This window comes from Cnephaeus nilssonii (genome assembly GCF_951640355.1).
Source record: "Cnephaeus nilssonii genome assembly, chromosome: 3".
In the NCBI taxonomy this organism is placed as follows: Eukaryota; Metazoa; Chordata; class Mammalia; order Chiroptera; family Vespertilionidae; genus Cnephaeus; species Cnephaeus nilssonii.
In genome coordinates, this window is record NC_137074.1 from 6,946,572 (window position 1) to 6,967,181 (window position 20,610).

General features: G+C 51.5%; 1 protein-coding gene across 4 annotated transcripts in view; it reads left to right on the forward strand.

Moving 5' to 3' along the window:
* The window catches only part of ABCG1 (ATP binding cassette subfamily G member 1), a 64,085-nt gene that overhangs the window by 22,681 nt on the left and 20,794 nt on the right, over positions 1-20,610 (forward strand). For all 4 annotated transcript variants that reach the window (XM_079767083.1, XM_079767082.1, XM_079767084.1 and 1 more), the window contains one exon: positions 2,130-2,373. In XM_079767083.1, the coding sequence (XP_079623209.1) occupies positions 2,130-2,373 (244 nt within the window). The remainder of the gene's footprint in view (positions 1-2,129; positions 2,374-20,610) is intronic.

Below are 20,610 nucleotides of genomic sequence, written 5' to 3' on the forward strand. Positions count from 1 at the left end.
AGAACAAACCTGGGGGACCAGGCCTGGAGCTAATTGTCTTGCTCGTTGCTCCCTTTGCTATCCCTCAAGGTCAGGATTTGGTGCTTTGAGGCCAATGATGGAGTCAAAGTGTGTGATAAACCCGGGACAGCAGCATGTGCCCTCCAGGACAAGAGGAGTGGGCAAAGGGTTGGCATTTGGTGCTTTCTCTGGGTGCCAGAGCTAAAGTTGTAAGTTTTCTCCTCATCAGCCAACGCGGAGAGTATGAGCTGTGGCAGGGTCTGCTATTACTCCTCCAGAAGGGCTGGACACAGAAGGCCCGGGGTGAGCTCGGAGGCAGAGGTGGCATCCTGTCATGCCAGGGCTCTCAGGAGCCCCGATGTTGGGCCAACACAGACCTTCCCTGACTTCCAGAATGTATGAACCTACTTACGTTTGCATCTGAAACGTTTCATATGCTCCGTGACGGTAGCAAACCAAGCTTAACTTTGTCGGTTTTATTCGGCACTTGCATTTTTATCCACAGAGTGTTATAGTCAGTTAAGATTTCCAGAGGTTAAGCCTTCCAGAGGTCAGGAGATGCCTGAAGGGTGTGTGTGTGTGTGTGTGTGTGTGTGTGTGTGTGGACCTGTGTCCTTTTCTTAAATGTCAAAGCAACATTTTCAAACATCACAAGGACCAGAAACCCCTATGCCCACATCTGCTCAGCCCAGCCCTCTGTGCTTGAGACATTCAGAACCAAGCCCTCCAAGCTCTGTGAGCCCGTAAGTACCCGAAGGAAAAAAGGCCAGGTCTTGAGGACACAGCCGGGTCCTCCGTCAGGCATTCCAACGGGGGAAGAGCTTGTCTTGGCCACATGAGTTGCTAGGTCTGTAGGAATATTTATGGATGATCCACTCTCAGGTTTGTTTTGGATTTTTTATTAGAAACAATAATGATAAAAAGCTATCAGCTCTAAAGCAATGGGCCTAACAAACCTATGGAAAAATAACGGTACCGTGTTCCACTTCAGCACACACAGCAGCGCCCAGGGTGTCCCCACTCCTACCGCAGTCACGAGGTCCTGAATTCCCCAAGACAGTATTCCATGGCCTCTCCCCACCGGGCCACCTGCCTTCAGCCATATGAAGGAGCATCGCCGGAGGCCCGTGCTGTGGGCCCCTGTGGAATGTTCCCTCTTGAGTCAAGAGAAAGCACAGCATAATATTTGCCCACCCCAGGGTCCTTCTGAGTCTTGGCAGTACCTGAAGCAAATTGATTTGTTCAGGGTTGCCAAACTGTTAGAAAAAGATATTCCTTTCTTTGCATAAATACCCTTGGTTCTTGGCACCTCAGTAGCAGGTGACTCCCAATGGAAGCTTGAAAGCCGCTGTAGTTACAAAATGTTAGGTACTCATGGGATGCGGTGGAAGGGTCATCTAAAGTGTCTTCTTTTTGATGACTCCGATTCTGGGATCACTTCTGCCCCTCACTTGGTTATAGGGCTCAGAGCAAGTTCAAGGTCCTTAAATTGTCTGCGCCTCAGTTTCCTCGTCTGTTTAACAGAGAACAAATTTTAATCTTCCTTACCTTTTTTTCAGTGCTATTATTAAGATATGACGAGAGAGGAGGGTTGGGAGTGATTTGGAAAATTTACGAGGGAAACATAAAGGCCAACTCCCACAAAACCCAGAGGTTCAAGTGGTGTCATTACTCTTGAGAAATGCTGATGAGGTTACATGAGAAAGGCACTAAGAGAGCTCATGTTCAATGAAACTTTCAGTTGCACATTTTTCTAGGAGCCTTATGTACCTTTATGAGGATTTTTAATGAGTTGACTGTACATAGATAACATTTTCATTAGATCACTGTTTCATTCTTTGGTTGTTATTCATTCATTATGGTTTTGTGATTAGATTTGATGATTCCAAAGGAAGAATGGTAGATAAATTTAATATCTTATCTTCAATACTGTTTTAATAGAAGAAAAAGTGATGGCTAGAGATAAGAGATTTCTCTGGGTACGTTTGCTTCTCCCACCAAAGTCACTTTGTAGTGTTGCTGTAAGTATTCAATGACCTGGGGACTGGCCACCAGGCTCAAGGTCCCCTCTGCTCTTCTCCCTGATGTGATTTGTAACCTCTCTTGGTGCTTCCTCCCTGTCTTTGTAGAACACGAGCAGTTACTCTGCAGTGATGACGGAGCTCAAGTCGGTGTGCGTCTCGGTGGACGAGGTGGTCTCCAGCAACACGGAGCTGTGCGAGAAGGATCTGCTGAATGGGCATCTGAAGAAAGTGGACAACAACCTCACAGAGGCCCAGCGCTTGTCCTCCCTGCCTCGGAGGGCGGCGATCAACATTGAATTCAAGGACCTTTCCTACTCGGTCCCAGAAGGCCCCTGGTATAAGAAAAAAGGTAGGAGGGCGCTGCTGTGTTAGGAGGTGGGAGGAACCTGTGAAGGAAGCAACAGGTGGTTTGGGGGAAATCGGGGTCTGGCAGTGGGAGGCTGTCACTCTGCGGTGGCTGGTATATTGCATTGCTTTATGCCTGTTTGCTTTTTTCTCACCTATAATATGTACAGGTGGATTAGATGATTCAAGATTCATGGTGGCTCTTAACTTCTCATATGAGTACAAAGAATTCACAAAGATGGGCCAGTGTCCAGGTGTGCTGGATTCTGGAGTGCACTCAGAGGGTCCTCTTTACTGGAGGCTGTTTATGTTAGTCTTTCAAGATGGGACTGTTTTTTTGTTTGTTTGTTTGTTTGTTTTAATGTTGCAGAGCAAAATGGAAGACAGGAGCTCCCTCCCAGGTTTGAAGTGTTAGAAGGTAGCTGGTGACTTAGCGTGACCTCGCTCAAAACCAATCATTTACGTTTAAGGATCTTTAAAGGACTCTCATGAGTGGTGTTGATGGGATATCAAACACACACACATTGTTGGCGAATGAACCATAGAAATGAAAACAGAAGAGATAGGGAGGATGGAACTTGGGAGGTCTCTGGAAAGCCACACAGTTCCTGAGTTTGCTACCAGCTTGTTGCACGTCAATGGCAATTGGCAAAGGACAGTATTTTGAGTTTTCTTAGCGGCCTGGATGTTCCTTTGCCAGCTCTAGGTTTCCAGAGTGTGTGGAGTCAGTGCCACCTGGGCTGGTATTTCTGATCTATTTCTTCCTGTGGCACCTACTCCTCATCTTTCTATACTTCACTCCCTGCATTCATTATCCATCCAACTTTCTAGAGGGCGGGAGAGGGCATGTTACACATCATCAAGAAATGATGGTCCCTAGTTTCTAACAAATTATTTAAATCATCTTGAAAATGTATGAGCCTATTGAAATGTCAGCACAGGGTTTCAGCCTTTTTTCTCATGAACTTGAACTAAGATTTTACCAAAAACACACACCACACCAAACAAACAAACAAACAAACAAAAAACAACGCACCAAGTGACCAGAGGGCCTTGTTATGTTCGGCTTGACTTGTCTGTATAGACAAATTGTGGCAAGCCCATGGGCATCATAGACCAGTTTTGGTCCATCTGGTACATGTGGCCTCAGGAATGTTGTCCTGATGGCTGGAAATGCTTGGATGGCTTTCCTGTAAATGGGAAGAGAGCTTGCAATGCCGAGATGCAAACACCTGCAAACCGTGACAGAGTCTTGGTTTGCAGGCCAACACAGTAGGTGCTCAACCATTGTTTGCACGTGAAGAACATCATGTCCCAGACAGGTATGTGGCTTGTCCACCCTGTATTCTCTGAGTGTTAGAACTGGTCCCACTAATTGTCCAACTTCACCGACGTGGTGATGGAGTCTTAGTCAGTGAGGGAGGGGCCACCACTTGGAAGTTCAGCTCAAGTGGCTGCCGGATAGACACTTGCCCTACAGTAACCCCTGTTACTCAGGAGGGGTGGAGGAGGACGTGAGCCCCGAGGGACCTGCCCGTGAGTCAGAGATGGTTAGGGCCCGAGGAAGCTGGGCGTGATGGGGTTTCTGTATCCCCGTGGCTGGTTAGTTGACCAGCAAGGCCCATTTTCTGGCTTTCTCCCAGGCTCCCTCCTCAGTAGCAGCACCTGTGTCTGCCCTTCCCCCACTGCGCACACCAGCCTGTCCTTTGTTCTTGGCACCCTGCAATTTAGGATTTAGATGAGTTCACTGCGGCATCAATTCAGGGTGTGAAATACTGGTCCACCTCCTCACTGAACAGAAAGGAAACTGAGGGGTTAAGGCTTGCTCATGTGCCCCAGCTAGCCAGGCAGGCCTGGGTCTGTGGGGGGGGGGGGGGGGGGATTTCTAACTCTGCAGTCTGACCTGGTGCCTGTGCCCCCTCAGGGATGCCCAGGTCCCTGTGCTGCCTCTGCAGGGTTGGTGCTCGCGGGTTTTGCTCTGCTGCCGTGTGCTGGACTGGTTGCCCCATGAGACTGGAGGCTGCACCCATGGAAGCGTAGAGTTTTCCTGAATCAGAGGCGTTACCTGCCCGAGGTTCCTCTCAGCGCTCACTGCATCCTCATCACCAGCAGGCTCGCCGGTGCTACATCTCCAGTGAGCTAGTAACTTGGGGACCAACCACATTTCCCCCAACTAGTAGGACGTACAGTACAAGTCAGCATAAAGTCTGGACCCAGGCATTGGGCTGATACCTGTGAATTCCTCTTGTACCTTTCCCACCAGGTCCACCGACTTCCTGTTGGCTTCCCGCCACTCCTTCTCAGGTCTGGCTCCTCCCCCTCAACGTGGCCTTTCTTGCCTTGTCCCTCCGATTGCTGGTGATTGTCTCTATCCCCAGCCATGGTGAGGTTAAGCTGAGAAGTCAGATCCCAGCCTCTCTCTCATTTCCTTTTTCTCCATGTGGCAGTTGTATATTTGGCATCACCTCGGTATGACGCCACGTGTGACCAGCCTTTGGGGCAGGGGTTCGTTCTCTTACCTCTCTCACCATATTAGTTTTGCTGTCTCTCTCTTGTTGACTGTTGTTAATTGTTTGAATTCAGCTTTGCACGTGGAGCTCATTGTAATGACCACACTGGGGTTGGGCGCCAGGGCATTGCCTAGGAGACGGGCATCTCTGGAGAGGAGAGGTGTGAGGGCTGCACGCCTGGTTGTGTAGCGAAGCAAACAGAGCCCCAAAGCAGAAGTGATTTGCTCCAGGTCAGAGCCAATGCTGGGTTCCGGCTGTCTGACTCCCAGCCCAGGTTTCTTTCTGTCACAAAGACACTGTCCAGTGAATTCCAAGGGAGTCTCTTTCCTCACACAGTTTCTGCCAGAACAAGGTGCTGCAACACAAATTCAACATAGAATGCTGTAGCAAAGCTTGCGTTGTAATGAGAATAACCTTATAAACTCCTACATCATTATTTTTTTAAAAAGACGACAGATAACGAGAACCCCCCCGTCCTTAGAACAAGGGCGTGAGGGACCAGCGGCCGTATGGAAGGAGTCAGGCACTGGGTCCTGAGCTTGACAGTTGCCGAGCACTGAATATGGCATCTAACAAGCATCTTGTATTTTCATTGTCGTTACATTTTCACCATATGATTAGTAATGTCTTTGGAGGAAAAACACATCGTGTGATATATTCCTAGTAGAGAACATAATTATGAAAGGAGCTATTCCCCAGGTAAAACTGTGTACCCCAAGGATGACTTCACCAGCTTCTGACACAGGAATCACGTTCCCTCGAGGAATTCGCTCACGTGGCATAAGTGGATGGGGCAGAAGATTTGGGACGATGTGGACTTTGTTATGTCAGGGGACCACCTGAACTGTCTGGGTGGGTTGCTCTTGCTGAGCCCTCCGTGTGACTTACTTTTGAAAGCAGCTTCTGCTTCCTGTAGGTAGACACGCTGTTGGGGACATTTAGGACCCCGTGCTGAGAAGAGAATCTGCAGCCTGAACTTCGGAGATGGAGATGTGGGTGGTGCTGAGAAGACCTGACACTTACGTAGCACTTCCTGGCTTTCGGGGCTCATTCACACAGGGGTCTCTTTTTCATTGGGATGTGACTGGTCACAATTTACAAGTGGAGTGCTTGAGGTCCTCTGGATAGTGCCGGCGCCCGCCCCCCAAAGGAGGCCAGAGAATTTTCCATGTGTGACATTAAAGCAGATCCACTTGGCTCAGGGGCTAATTCTGCCCTTTGTGCCTGTGGAATACATATCCCAGGGCACAGGTGCACACGAGGTGGGACTTGATAGCAGATCTGTGGGATTTGAGGCTAAGACCCAACAAGGAACCCAGTAAGCGCCTGGCTTTGAGGAGGGCACACCACTGGACCACCAGAGCATGCATGGGCCTCACCCCATTTTACGAAACTATTAGGATTGCCTTGGCAATTCGGACCCATTTTCCTTTTGACTGACCTGCTTGGATGTCACTCACCTCTGCCATTCCTAAGGAACCTCCTGGTCCTTTGGACCGTCTCCCGCGGTCCTGTCTCCTCAAGGTGAGGAGAGGTGTGTGGCATGCCTTCACATAGACAGATGACATGGTTCTTACCAATGAAACACCCCTCCCAGGATTCCCTTGTGATGAAGTTCAGATTGAGAACAAAAGTAATCATATCTGGGGCTTTAGCAAGTTCTCTTTACTCTTCCTCAGCCAGGCTGCTGTCCCAACATGATAACACTCCACTGGGATGAAATAGCATCTCCTGCTTGGAAATCCAATCCTCCAGCCTCCTCCCCGCCCAATGCCAGGGAGGAGCGGAACAGTCTGGGCAGCTCCTGCGTCTCTGTATTGGTTTGCTTTTCAGCTGCAAAAATGTGTTTCAACACCTTTCTCAAATTCACGTTGGCCATCTCTTCATTTCCATAGCTATTCCCAAGGCCTGTAACGACAGGCTGGTTAAAATGAGTGGAATGTGCCTTTAATAAATGCCTTTCAGGGATTCCATTTAGGGAAGACTGGAGTCGAACCAAGTGCTGGGTGACTTGGGCAGGGATGGGAAAGGCAGCCAGTGAAAGGGGGACTGCAGAAACCCCCCCAGGCAGCAATGGGTTTTCAGGGGGTGGGCTGCTCAGGTTCGGAGGGGGTTTCTATTCCCCTGGCATGAATGGATTACTCTTGTGCTTCTTGGGAACCACCATGCTAAGGTGGGTTTTCTTTTGGAAAAGGAAATACCCTGCCTCTGTCTTTATCTGAGGCTGTGGCTAGCCTTTCATCTGGTGCAGTGTGGTGAACCTAAACCTTGCTTGCAAGGGCTCCTTGCTTGAGGCTGGGCTGATATAACTGGAGCCAAGCGGAGAGATCCTCTCTTCCCCTCGGAGCCAGTTCTTAGGTTCTCAGTTCTTGGAGGCTCCCTGGGGCAGGCAGGCAGGACACCCCTCAGGGCCCTTTGATGACGGGTCTTCCGGAACAGTTCTGACCTTTTGCCTCATAGGCTCAGAAAGAGGCTTTGAAAGACTGCTGAGCATGGACCAGCTCTCTCGGCAGACTCGTGACAGATGACTGTCTAGTGACTATGTACGAAACCAAAGGGTTTGCTAGCTTACCAGGACAACTTTACACCCAAGGAGTCTAGGCACTTCCCTTCTCCAGCCAGCACACCCTCTCCCTTGGAGTACGCTGCACGGAAGCCCAGCTCTGTCGTTTGGTTCATATATACAGGGTGGGGTCAAAGTAGGTTTATGGTTGTTTGTATGAAAAATAAAATAATAATTAATAAATAATAATGCAAGAATAAACCCTATGTTTCAAGTACTCACAACTGTAAATCTACTTTAGCCCCACCCTGTATTTAGGATTGTTATGTCTCCGTGGCCCTCTTATCAAAATATAATGTCTCTAACTCTGATAATTTTCTTTTCCTAAAGTCTACTTTATCTGGTATTAATATAGCCATTTCTGATTTCTTTTGATTAATGTTTACATGATATATCATTTCCATACTTTGCTTCCATGTCTGGCCAGCCCTGTTACCTGGCAGCTCTTTATTTGGGCATGCTCACACTCTGTCACTGTCCCAGAGCGTGCCTGTTCTTGAGCCATCTGGCCTCTTCAGTGCGACTTTGCAGGCCTGTGCCCTGCTCAGCGGGGACTTGGTGTCACTGTTTCACTTTTTGAGGACATTCTTGCCACATATATTTTCACCTGCTGGGTGGGTGCCCCCCTGCCTTCTTTTAACACCTCAGATATGCTTGTATCTTCTCGAACTAGAGTCCTCCTTACAAACCAGAACCTAATCTGCCACGGCCACAGAATAAGCCAAGGTGACATTTTGCTGAGCATGAAACCACTTAATTTGTTTATAAATCGGCGCAAAAATGTTTAGTAACAATACACCTGCTCTGTTTGAGTTCAGTTCTGGAATCAACGGATTTGCTTATTTAAGAAACAAAGGTACCACAGGGGTCAGATTAAATAGTATGTTTAGGAAGAAGGAATCGTACAAAGGAGGGGTGATTCTCTGTCAGACCCATGCCGATGAAGTTCCAGAACCTTCGAGGAAAGGGTACCGTCAAATAAAATACATCAAACACAAGTATTTTTTTGCCCAAAATGTGAGCAAAGGCAGCAAGAGAAGTTTGCAGAGTCGGGGACGGAGGCTGGTGCGCCTGCAGGGTCCAGTCTGACCCCAGCCATTAGTTTCACTTCTGTGTCAGCTGAGGTGTTGTTAGTCCCCTTTCTGCTTTGTAGGGTAAGGGGCACCTGGTGTCAACATTAAAACATGCCAGAGTGCCTTCAAGACTGTGATTACGTCCAACGGAGACCTGCATTTAGAATCCGAATCTTGGGTCCCAAAGGGGCCTCAGAGCTCCCTTGGTCTGACCGCTCACCCGAGGAGGAGGAGTCCTTGTGCCACCCCCAACTGTAGGTGGCCAGCCTCTGTCTGAGCAGTGGCCAGGGTCTCACACTTCCCCCGGCAGCCAGGTCCATGTTTGCACAATCTCATTCTTAGAAAAGACTCCTGTCTGTGGAGCTGAAATCTGAATTCCAGTCATGTTCATTGGTTGACCCAAGTTCTGCTTTTTGGAACTCTGCAGATTAGATCTTGGTTTTGGTCTTTTAAAAAAAAATTTTTTTTAGACATGTCTTTATTGATTTCAGAGGGAGAAAGGGAGAGGGAGAGAGAGAGAGAGAGAAACATTGATGATGAGAGAGAATCCTACTGGGGATTGAGCCTGCAACCCAGGCATGTGTCCTGATCTGGAATCAAACCGGTGACCTCCTGGTTTATGGGTTGACTCTCACCCGGGCGGTCGTGGTCTTGAGATGAGCTCACAGATTAGAAGGGATAAAGCCTGACCAGGTGCACAATGGTAGTCAAGTGCGTCAGGAGCTGGGGCTATCTGGAAAGGAGAGAGGCTGTGGCCCTTGGAGGCCTGGAGCCGCTTCGGGCGCAGGCAGCAGCTTGCGTGCCGGTGCACATCCACGGTGGCAGGGCGGCGAGCAGGAGCCGCTGCTGGAATGTGCTCATGTGCTCCTTCGCTGTTTGCGAACTGATAAGGGTGGGGCGCCACAGAAGAGCAGCTGAGTCACTCTTTCTGTTTCGTTTATTGTCATTCAGACCAGCCTCCAGCCGGTGTGCTCAGACAAAAAGTCCCTGGCCTGGCATCTCAACGGGCTGTCTCGAAAGTGAACCTTTTAGCAGGAGTTTTATGGAATTTCTCAGTTGTTACTTCTCTCCTCCCACTTTGTTTTGGGGGGGTGGGGGGGAGAGTGCATATTTTTAAATTAAACATATTTTTTTACTAAGCAAATGCTGTTAGCTGTAGCGTATTGTATCCTTAAGGCATCCTGGGAAAGCCATAGGGGCATGCCAGTATGGACATCTTACCCAGGAGGGAGGGAGGTGAGAGGGAGGCACTCTGCAGCTACATCCCGGCTGAATCCTCTAGTCTTAACCACCTGCCTCTCAACAGGCCCCGCTGACAACGCTCCCTCTGTCATGTCTCAGGCTCCCTAAAATGAGCTGTTAGGTTTGCTTTGCCCATGACATACACAACCCCAAAACCTGGTGACAGCAGAGGTCTTCCCACCTGTCTTGGGGAGGGACTTCTCAGCTGTCCTTCATGGGCTGTGCTGGGGACACCTGGCTGGGGGCTGAGCTGGGTACCTCTGCTTGCCCTCTCCCTTCAGGTTGGGGTTAAAGGGCCACCCTTCTGGCACCCAGCTGGTCCTTCCAAGGGCGTTGCGTTGAGACTGGCTTGTCTCAAAGGATGAGTTCATCCTGGCCATTGTACATCAGCAGGCTGTAGCGAAGGGGAGGCTCAGGCGGCCCTTCCATGGGCTTTAAACATGGAGTAAAACCCCAGCCCTTTCCCAGTAGGGTGCCCCGCTGACTCTGCAGGCCTGGGGCTCAGGGTGACCTTTGCGCTCTCCCCGCCAGGCAGCCGGACACACACACCGGCTGCGGGGCTGCTGGAGGCTGTCTGGAGGAGTTTCCTGTTCCTAGGGAACCCTAAAATCTGACCGGTTGGAGAAGAGAACTGTGGGGTCCCTCGCGCTTGTAGATGCTTGCGGGGCAAGTGCGGGCGGGGCAGGTGTGCGCTGTGGCGCATGCGCAGTGACGGCCACCGCCTTCCCCGCCAAGGTTACTCTCGGTCATTGCTCGCGGATAACCTCAGCGGCTGGTTGCGGTTGGCTGCGCGCCGGGCGCTGTTGCTAAGCTGCTAAGCGGGAGCTGAGGATGCAGAGTTTCTCGGGTCCGGATGCCTCCTGGGGTGGCGGGGTCTCTGCTTCCACTGGACTGGGGCTGACCTGTGGACCCCCTCCCCAGGGGTGCAAACCCCATGCTCCACCACAGATCCTTGGAACGTGTGGTCCCTGAAAGTGCCAGAACCTTTCCCATAGCCTAATGTTACTCCCGAAAACGTCTCTAAAATAGATCTGACGGATGGAGATATTTTAAAAACTGACGATTATTATTTTGATGTCTTTTAAAGCATATTTGGGAGACTTCACTGGAATGGAAATAGCGCACGGATATTTAGCAGGACCATCCTAAGGAAAATGGCTGGCATTCCGTGTGGTGTTTGTGTTCTTGTAGCTTTCATCAGAGAGGGGAGTGTCACAATTTTCCAGACTTCTATTCAAAGCTGCAGGTAGAACCATACGTGCAGGTCTAGCATGCTTTCTGTGAGACAATAGTATCTGAATCCTTATAAATGTTCTTGTTTTGTTTTGTCTTGTTTTGTTTGGGGTTCACCACGTGGGTGAAGTGATGAAAGGCAGGGCCTCTTGGGTTGGGCCAAGCAGGTTGGGCAGGAAGCAACCAGCTGTGGTCCCTCTCCCAGCTGAGTGTTTAAAAATGATCAGGGTGGTTTTTGGAATCCTGACGTTGCCCTCAGGAATCTGAAGCAGGGATCCATTCAGCTGGCTGGAATCCAGCGGTCATGCTGCCAGGTGGCTGCTCCCCTGCTCCCTGCCAAGGCACTTCCATCCTGGGTGTGCGAGTGAGCTGTGTTCTCTTTCGCACCTGGTGCACACTATTTGGTGGCTCCCACAGATGTGGTCAACATGATCTCTGCCACTGGGGCTGCATTTTAACCCCTGGAAGGCCTGGTACCACCCTGGTGGAATAGGAGGTGCCAGGCATTGCCTCTCCTGGGGGACCAGGGCCTTCCTCGCAGTTCTGGTTTCTTTGGGCTTAATTTCTATGAGTTATGAGAAGTTAAGCACCATCATTGATATGCTTTGCTCAACCTTTTGGGTTCCTGAATACATGCACGTTGTCAGTGGCTCATGATTTTTCTCATAGTCTTGGGTTTTACTTGCTTACTTGATTTTTTGATTGTAGAGTTGACATTTTTGTCAACCTATGTGGAGATTATGGTTCTTAAGTCTCTGAGACTCACTGAGCCGAAGGTGGAATACATGAAATTAGAAGTGATGGTGGGTAACTCTGTTCTTCTGAGGTTTTGCTGGTGAGGCAAGTGGAAACATTTGCAAAGGGAAGGCAATGCACTTTTATGATAACTTAGGTGTCCCATTAATATAAACATTCACAATGCATATTAGTAACATAAGAACATACCATATACAAAAGTCTGGTTGAAAAGTGGGAGCCCTTACATTTAGTTTCATATCTTATCAATCAGAATCTCATTAAGAATTATAGAGGAAGCTTGTGAGTTTCCTGTTTCTAAAGACCTGCATATCAGCCTGTCTAGAAAATTGTTGGGTCCCAAATGGCAGCCTCTAACCATACGCTTCTAGTCCTGCCATTCTTCAGCTGTCAGAAATGTGGTGTGTGTGGTATATGTGTCCTGGGCCAAACCATGCACTCTTTCCTCATCCCTGATTTTTATCTGCCATAGAGAGGAGGATCATGTTTTTAATTTGGTCAGTTACCCTCTTCCCAGAGGTGTTCTGTGCTTCTTTAAAAAATATATGTTTTGCTGAGCCGGTGTGGCTCAGTGGTTGAGCGTCAACCCATGAACCAGGAGGTCATGGTTCTATTCCCGGTCAGGGCACATGCCCAGGTTGCGGGCTCGATCCCCAGTGGGGGCGGTACAGGAGGCAGCCAATCACTGATTTTCTGTCATCATTGATGTTTCTATCTTTCTCTCCCTCTCCCTTCCTCTCTGTAATCAATAAAAAAAATTATTAAAAATAAATAAATATGTTTTTATTGATTTGAGAGAGAGAGGAAGGCAAAGGGAAAGAGAGAGAAACATGGATCGGCTGCCTCCTGCACACCACCTACTGGGGATTGAGCCCACAACCCGGGCATATGCCCTGACTGGGAATCAAACTGGCAACCTTTCGGTTCATTGGATGGCAGTCAACTTACTGAGCCACACTGGCCAGGGCAGTTCTGTGCTTCTTGGTTTTAGAATTGGATAGGGCTCTATGATATAAATTTCAAAGTGCTTAGCCTGGCAGAAAGCGTTCAAGGACACCCCTCTCCGGCCTGTCTCCCAGCCTCTTTTCTCTGCAGCCGTTCCCCATGGGCTAGCCAGGTGGACTGCCTGTTAAGAAAGGGGTCTGTTCAGTCAGTATTTGTGGGTTCTTTGCAGGAGCCACCCCTCTGCCAGGAACTCACCTTGCCTCCCAGGATCAAGGGCAGCCTGACTGACCCTCATGCTCCTCCTCTCTGCCCTGTGTCATGTGACACAGACCCAGTGACCACCAGGTTCACGGCCATTTTTAGTGAACTGGAAACATGAAAATGTTTACTTCCTCCAGACGTGTGCCTTAAAGCTTGGTTGTCAGTGAGAATGAGGCAGTGTCCTGGGAGAGAACTCAGGTGAGCTTGGAGGGCTGAGCAGTGTGGAGGGCTGCGGTTCAGATGAAACCCACTGCCTGTCTTCAGGGACAGTGAACAGCCGTGACAAGTGCACGGTACACATGCTCACAAGCAGCAGGCATGCCAACAACTAGGGCCACCCAAGTGACGGAGGGCAGAGGGGGCAGTTAGGGGCAAATTCAGCTGCTTTGTCACGTTGTCAGCACAGGGCGGGTGTGGGCAAGTTCACCAGAGGAATACGGGGCACAGGGATGTGGAATGCTCGCTCCAGCCACCTGCAATCCACTGAGCAGCAGGTGGATTGGCGATCTCTGGGAATGTGATCATTCTGATGTTCGCAGACTCCTAAGAGCACTGCCCACGTTCAAAAGCGACTGCCCCTCGGGACGATGGGCCACCGGCTTTCATGAAAACCAGTGCAAAGCGGACATCCTCCTTCATGGTGGCACCAGCGAGCTCGCCGTGCACTGCAAGTGTTCCTGTGGGGAGTCTGGAAACCCGGGGGGTATTCATAATTTCGTGCTGTTTCTAAAGAAGTTCCATTGCATTAAGAATGCCGCTGCGGCCGAAACCGGTTTGGCTCAGTGGATAGAGCGTCGGTCTGCGGACTGAAGGGTCCCAGGTTCGATTCCGGTCAAGGGCATGTACATTGGTTGCGGGCACGTCCCCAGTGGGGGATGTGCAGGAGGCAGCTGGTTGATGTTTCTCTCTCATCAACGTTTCTAACTCTCTATCCCTCTCCCTTCCTCTCTGTAAAAAATCAATAAAATATATTAAAAAAAAAAAAAAAAAGAATGCCGCTGCGGCTTGGTTAGTCGTTTTACAAACACGCCTGTTACTGAAAGTGCAGAACAGTGAGCCATGTTTCTAAGAAACGCGGGGCCGGTGTTAAGGTAGATTCTAGTGTATTTTATTTTTAGCAAAATTGCCAAAGCAGGTGCCATTCTTATTAGTGTATTTGGATTTCTGAGTTTCTATTAGGCAACATTGGGTTTTTAAAAAACTGTACTATGCAGGGAGGAGGGCGCTGTAGCAGTTAAGGGCGTGGGTGGCTGATGTCCAGAACCAAATGGTAAATGTAAGGCCGGGATAAATGCTGAGAGATGAGTCAGGTGAATTAGCCGCTGGGAGAACACTGACCTCTTAGGGGCTGGCTCACTCTCCCCAGCTTCCGTGCTATTTCACACTCCCCCACCCTGTCCTCTCGGAGCTGGTGGAGAGAGCAGTGGCCCATGGGGTGATGCTTTGTTCAGTCACCCCCCAGAGCCTGAAGTGACAGGAGCCAATGGTCTCAAACCTGAGTGAGCACCAGGACGGCCCAGAGGGCGGGTGAAGCACAGCTGGCCGGGCCCACCCAAGGGTCTGGTTCAGCAGGTGTGGGGCAGGTGAGAGTTGGCATGTCCAGAAGTGCCCGGCGATGCTGACCCAAAGAGGAACTGACGGCCACGTGAGAGCCACACGTGGCCCTTTAAAAGCGGGAGCAGGCAATGGCCTTACCTGCACCCCGGGGAGGAGGGAGCAGGGCCAGGCTCAGGCTCTCAGGCTCTCAGCAGCTCCAGGGTGCAGTCAGCTTCCCTGGGGCTAGGATGGTGGGAAAGAAAGCAGGGACTGCTTTGTCGGGGATTCAGGGAGGGCGAGACAATCTTCTGAGCCCCCTGTGCACTTGGGGAGCATGTCAGCCCCCTCCCCTCCTCAGCAACCCGAGTAAAAGCTACTGCCCCTGGGACATCTCTGTGGGGACAGCAGGCTTCTGGATGCTGGAGAACAGGGTGGGAATGCCTGGATTTAGCAATTATCCTATATTATAAAAGCCCAGTGACCAAGCTGCGGAACAACCAGAACAACCGGTCGACGAGTCACTATGACGCGCACTGACCATCAGGGGGCAGACACTCGACGGAGGAGCTGCCCCCTGGTGGTCAGTGCGCTCCCACAGTGGGAGTGCTGCTCGGCTGACCGGGATGAATGGCTCTCCCACAGCAGGCCGATCCCCACAGGCCACACCTCCCACCAGTGCACGAATCCTGTGCACCGCGCCTCTAGTTGTTATTATATTATTCTTATTTAAGAGAGTGCAGGTAGTATTTTTATCTTAATCTGATCCAGAGAACTGTGTTTTAGATACGTGTGTGTGTGTGTGTGTGTGTGTGTGTGTGTGTGTTTACATTCTCTGGTTTGCAGTATCACCTGTGTGGGGTAAAGAAGATAAGATTTCTTTCTGCTTATTTGTAAAACCTATTCAAGCCCCAAAGAAAGCTTTTTGATCTCTAGCACCGATTTTTCCACCGGCCAGTTCCTCTGTGAAATCCGGGAAGAGGCTGGTGTGGAGGGACAGGTCTGGGTTGCAGGATCCAGGCACTGTCCAGGCAGACGGGGTGGGAGAGAGCCGAGGGGTCTAACCTGGTCATTTTCTTTCCTTGTCTGTAAACCCTCCTCATCTCTGACTAAAAGAAACATTGCTCTCTCCTGGCTAAAACATCGCTGGAAGTGGCAAAGCCATTTGCCGAGGCTGGAGCCTGGGGTCGGCCTGGGGTGTGGAGAGCAGAGCTGGAGCAGAGTTGGGCTCGTAGGTACTCAGGATGGGCCACTTGCACTTCTCCTCTGCCCTCCGATGCCAGGTTCCAACAAGAGCCCACCTGAGCTGTCCTCTCCCGATTGAGTGTTAGACTTGACCGCCACAGAATGAGGTCACCACGACCACAATCCTCGGCACCAGCTCTAGGGATGCGATCAGAAACTCGGGCAGTTGACACAGACGTAACATTGCCGATAAGTCAGTGGGTCTAAAAGACCTCCAAAGTTTGTTCTCGGATGCCCCTCATCCCCACATCGAAGTGCAGTGCTGTCTTTCTTGGCAATCCCCACTCTGTTTTTGGTGAAGAGCTTGAGCTTCTTCCTCATCTCCCAGGTGGCAGATTCTGAGCCGCAGGGGTAAATTCATGACTTTTAAAAATCGTACTTGGACCACGGAGGGGTCCTAACGGTTGGAGCGTGAGCTGGTGGTGCGAAGGCTCCCAGCATCTGTGCCGACTGGCAGGGCTGTTGCCACGGCTTCCGCTTTTCTGCCACAAAATGATTGACTCTACAAAAAGCTTGGAAAACACCTGCTGAGAGTTGACAGTGACCTTTACCACGGGGCTGGCACTTTCACATGCAGAAGGACCATAAGCAGAAAGCCCCCAACTGGCCGTTTGGACTGAGGTTCAGAGAAGGTTGTGCACTTGGCGAGAGTCATACCAGGAGGGCGGGTGGGAACCAGAAGTGTGAACGTCACCACTTCCCGAGTCACTTGCTGAGAGTGACTCCACATAAGAAGTCCCTGAGCATGGCGGGTCCCGGGCCCCCCATCACTGCCCCAGCTCTGTCCCAGACGCCTCCTGCAGTTCAGCCCCGTTTCAGGTCTGAGCGTCTGGGGTGAAGAGCTTTCTGCCCTGTGTTCCTGGGTTCCTCTGGCCGCTCCAGTGAATTCTGGACGCCAGTGCTGCATGCCAGCGTGTGTAGGATGGAGCAAACGCATGGGTCAGAGGGTCTTGAAAGTCTACAGATGGACGAACCAGAGAAAATGGGGTCCCTCCAGGAGGACCTGGAGGCTGGCCGGCATGGGGGTGAGCCGCTGTGTGCAGGGTCAGGGTGAGCGTGTTACTTCCCGAGGCTGCTGTGATCAATGCCTACAAACTCGGTGGTTTAAAACAGCACAAAGTTATCCTCTCGCCCAACTGGAGGACAGAGTCCAGAATCAAACTGTTAGCGGGGCTCCGTAGGAAACGGACGTCCTGGCCGCCTAGTGAGAGGACTGGGGCTGTTGGGGGTGCTATGCTGGGCTTTACGGTCCCCTCTGTGAGAGGAGGGGTCCCGATGAGGACATGGACCGGCAGGATGTGAAACTCCATCTCCAGCCCCTGACTGATGGGTGCAGGGACCCCAGGAGGAAAAGAAGGGAACATGGGGGGTTTGGACCCCTCCCTGACCATCTCTCTACTGAAGACCAGGTCTCTCTCTGGGTCCTGGGCACCCCTCATCGGTGACGGGACTCAGCTCTTTGCCATGAGGCCTAGAGGAGGAGTATCTGGTGCGGCCCAGCCACCTTGGCGAGCTCTCCGGTGAGAGGACAAAGCCAGGATCGTGACCCTTTGTCTACGATGACGACCTGTTTGTCTACGGTGACCTTAACAGCATGCTCACCCGGCCATCAGCCTGGCATTTGACATCTGGACAAGCACAAACAGAGCCTGCGTCTCAGGGGGCACCCACTCCACCTGCCCCAGCCCCGCCCCCACGGCGGCCAGACAACAGCCTTGGTTGGGTGCAGCTCACAAACAAAACCCAGCGATTGCCTGGCCCTGGAACCCTCTAGAAACTGCGCCCCTTCCAAAGCGCAGCTCGTTAAGTGAAACCTGAGTGAGTGAGTGAGTCGCTCGCTGGAGTTTGAGGGACACGCTGCTTATTATTTCCTGCAGGTCACCGGGATCGGGCCTCATGGTCCCCAAGGGGCCTGGCGTGCTGGGAGCTGCTCTGAAACGCGGCTGCTCTAATCCCTGTGGTTGGGCCGCCGGTGGCGGCAGGAAGCCGGGGCAGTTTTATAACAAGGAGCCAGGGGAGCGCCCTGTGAGTGGGAGGACGCACCCTTCTTCACGATTGCGCAGAGGGGCCTGGACCCAGCAGGGTGTGCGTCCTCCCTACAGGAGACCTGGCCACGCCCTGGCAAGAATTTTTCTTTTTTTTTTTTTGACTTGAGAATGTTTCATGGAAAGTAAAGGAAACGGAAGGATGAGGACAATTGGATGAGTTACGAGCTCTCTGGATGCATGGAGGGCACCTGGGCCTTAGCTTTCAGATCATTTGCCACACCCACACCGGGAGCGGCTCTGCCCGCACCCAGGCGGCAGCCTTGGCCTCCGGTGACCAACGGGATTTCATTTTGTAGTTTTTTTCCCAATCCTCTGTGAAATAGGTCACACAACAGTAGACTAAGTGCGTACTTCTGAGCTGAGATGACCATCGCGATTAATGGGAAGGGGGGTGGGTGGGGAGCGCTGACTGCCCAGACCCCTCCACTGTGCTGCCCAGGCTGGCAGAGGCTCGTGGCCCAGTGCAAGGGCCACCTCTGGAGCTGGGCAGAAGTGGTTGGAATGCTGGCTCCGCTGTGGCCTTGGGCAGGTCGTTAACCCTCTCTGAGCCCTTCTTTCTTCTCTGCAAAATATGGAGAAGAACCTGGTACCCAGCTTGCTGCGAGGCATTAAGGAGGAAGTGTGAGCAAAGCTGGCACCCTGCTCTATCCCAAATGAACGGGTCCAGAGCTGGGCTTGCTGGGGGTCTGTGCTGCTCTCCAGAACTGACCTTCAGGGCACATTTCTACCAATGAGAAAACCTGCACCCTACCCAACCGAACATAAGCTGCTGTGTGTCCCCAGAACCTGGTAGGTGTTGACAGATACGTGCGAATGCTCAGTCATTCCCTTTCTCTGTGATTTCTGGACATACATTCTGGGCAAGAACCAGCCCGTCCCAGGGCAGGGTCCTAGGGCAGCAACAGGTGCTCATGGGATTATTGGGCACAATTTCCCCTCTAAGGAATGTTCTGCGGGCAAAACGTTCCTTTCCAAGGGAGGAAAATAACGTTTTCCCCTTTGGGGAACATATATCCCTCTGTCTGAAAGTCAGCACCCCTGGACTTCTACTGAAGATTCCAGAGCAATTACCCACTGACGTGGTGGGAGGGGGCTTCCCAGGGCCCTGAACATCCCAGTTCTGACCTGGGTGCCGGGTCCCCAGGAGCTTCAGTTTGGAGAGTGTCAAGCTTTGCATACACTCACGAGTTGTGCATTTCTCTCTGTGCATGCAAAACTTTGGAAAAATTTGTATCAAAAAGTAATTACTGTGCCCCATCCCTTTTGGCTCAGTGGATAGAGCGTCAGCCTGCAGACTGAAGGGTCCTGGGTTCAATTCTGGTCAAGGGCATGTACCTTGATTGCAGGCACATCTCCATTAGGGGGTGTGCAGGAGGCAGCTGATCAATGTTTCTCTCTCATCGATGTTTCTAACTCTATCCCTCTCCCTTCCTCTCTGTAAAAAAAAAAAAAATCAATAAAATACATATTTTTTTAAAAAAGTAATTACTCTGAAGGAAATACAATGCACATTTTGATTGTGATTATGTAAGGGCTTACTGGTGACTTTCATGCCATCCACACAGGGACACCTCTGAAAGGCATTGCACAGCAGTACTCACCCCTGTGGGTTGACCTCAGGGACCTGCAGGGGCTGCTGGGAGTTTCTTGCTGAGCCAGCACACGCTGATCTGAAGCCCAGAGGGGTCCTGTTGGGGGCATTTAGTGGGAGAGAAGCTCTAACTAAATGGCGGTGCCCAAGACGGTGGCTGTGACCCTGAAGGTACTTAGGCAGCGTTCCGCCTTCTGTTCACTAATTCCATAAACACTTTTTATGTGACCACTGCATGCCAGGCACCGTCCTATACACGGGACCTGGTGATGAGGGGGACAGTTCTGGTCCCGTTTTCATGGAGCTGACCTTGTGGGGTCCCCAGGGGCAGTAGTGAACAGAGCGGGGAGGCGAGACGAGGTGTGCGTGGGGCAGGTATCTGCTGCCTGGGCTCCTGGCGGCATTCGGTTTGGGGCGGGCTGGCTCCTCTAGGAGAGGTCTTGCTCTGATGTCCCCTTTGTTCTCCCCGTTACTGAACTTCGGGAACCTGGTCGTTGAGATCCAGGCGCGTGGACAGGCTCTTTCTGAATCGGTCGCGTTTGAAGTAACTCCTGCGGGCAGCTAAGGGAGCCCCTCAGTTTTCACTGAGCTGCTCAGAACGCCTCTCTCCACAGGTTCTCAGACACCCACTCATGCCTGCCTCCGTCCACCCAGTTCCCTGAGTGTGCCCGCTGCGGGGCCGTGGGCAGGGCCAGAGGCTCTGAGATGGAAGGCGAGGTGCCTGAGCTGACAGCGTTTCCTGCTCAGCTGCCCGGGCTTAAATTTCAGCCAGAACCAAGCATCACATTTTATCTTTGTCCTCTTTCCCCTGGAGACCCCTCCCCAGTCCCCCCCTGCAAAGCATCAGGGTCTGCAAGACAAACGAGAACCCCAGTTTCCAGCTCCCCTCCCACTGGGCCTTTCTCCTGCCCATCAGCCCGTTTGCTCCAACGCTCCTGATGCCAGCGTGGGCCCCGCCCTCCTGGCCGTGGCCCCCGGTCTTCTCCCCACAGAAGGTGCCCCTTCTGGCTCAGAGGATGCCGGCAGCGCTCTCCCTGGGCCCCCGAGTCTGAGCAGAGTTCTCTTCCCTCTGATAGAGGGGCGCAGGCACCGTCATCTCTGTCTGTCTGTCTGTCTCCATTTCTCTCTCCGCCTACCTTCTTCTCTCTGGTCTGGGTTTTGTTTGGGGTTCTGGTCTGGCTTCTGGCCTGGCTGTTTGAAGGATGCCTGTGCCCTGCGGGCGGATGAATACCCATGGCCCA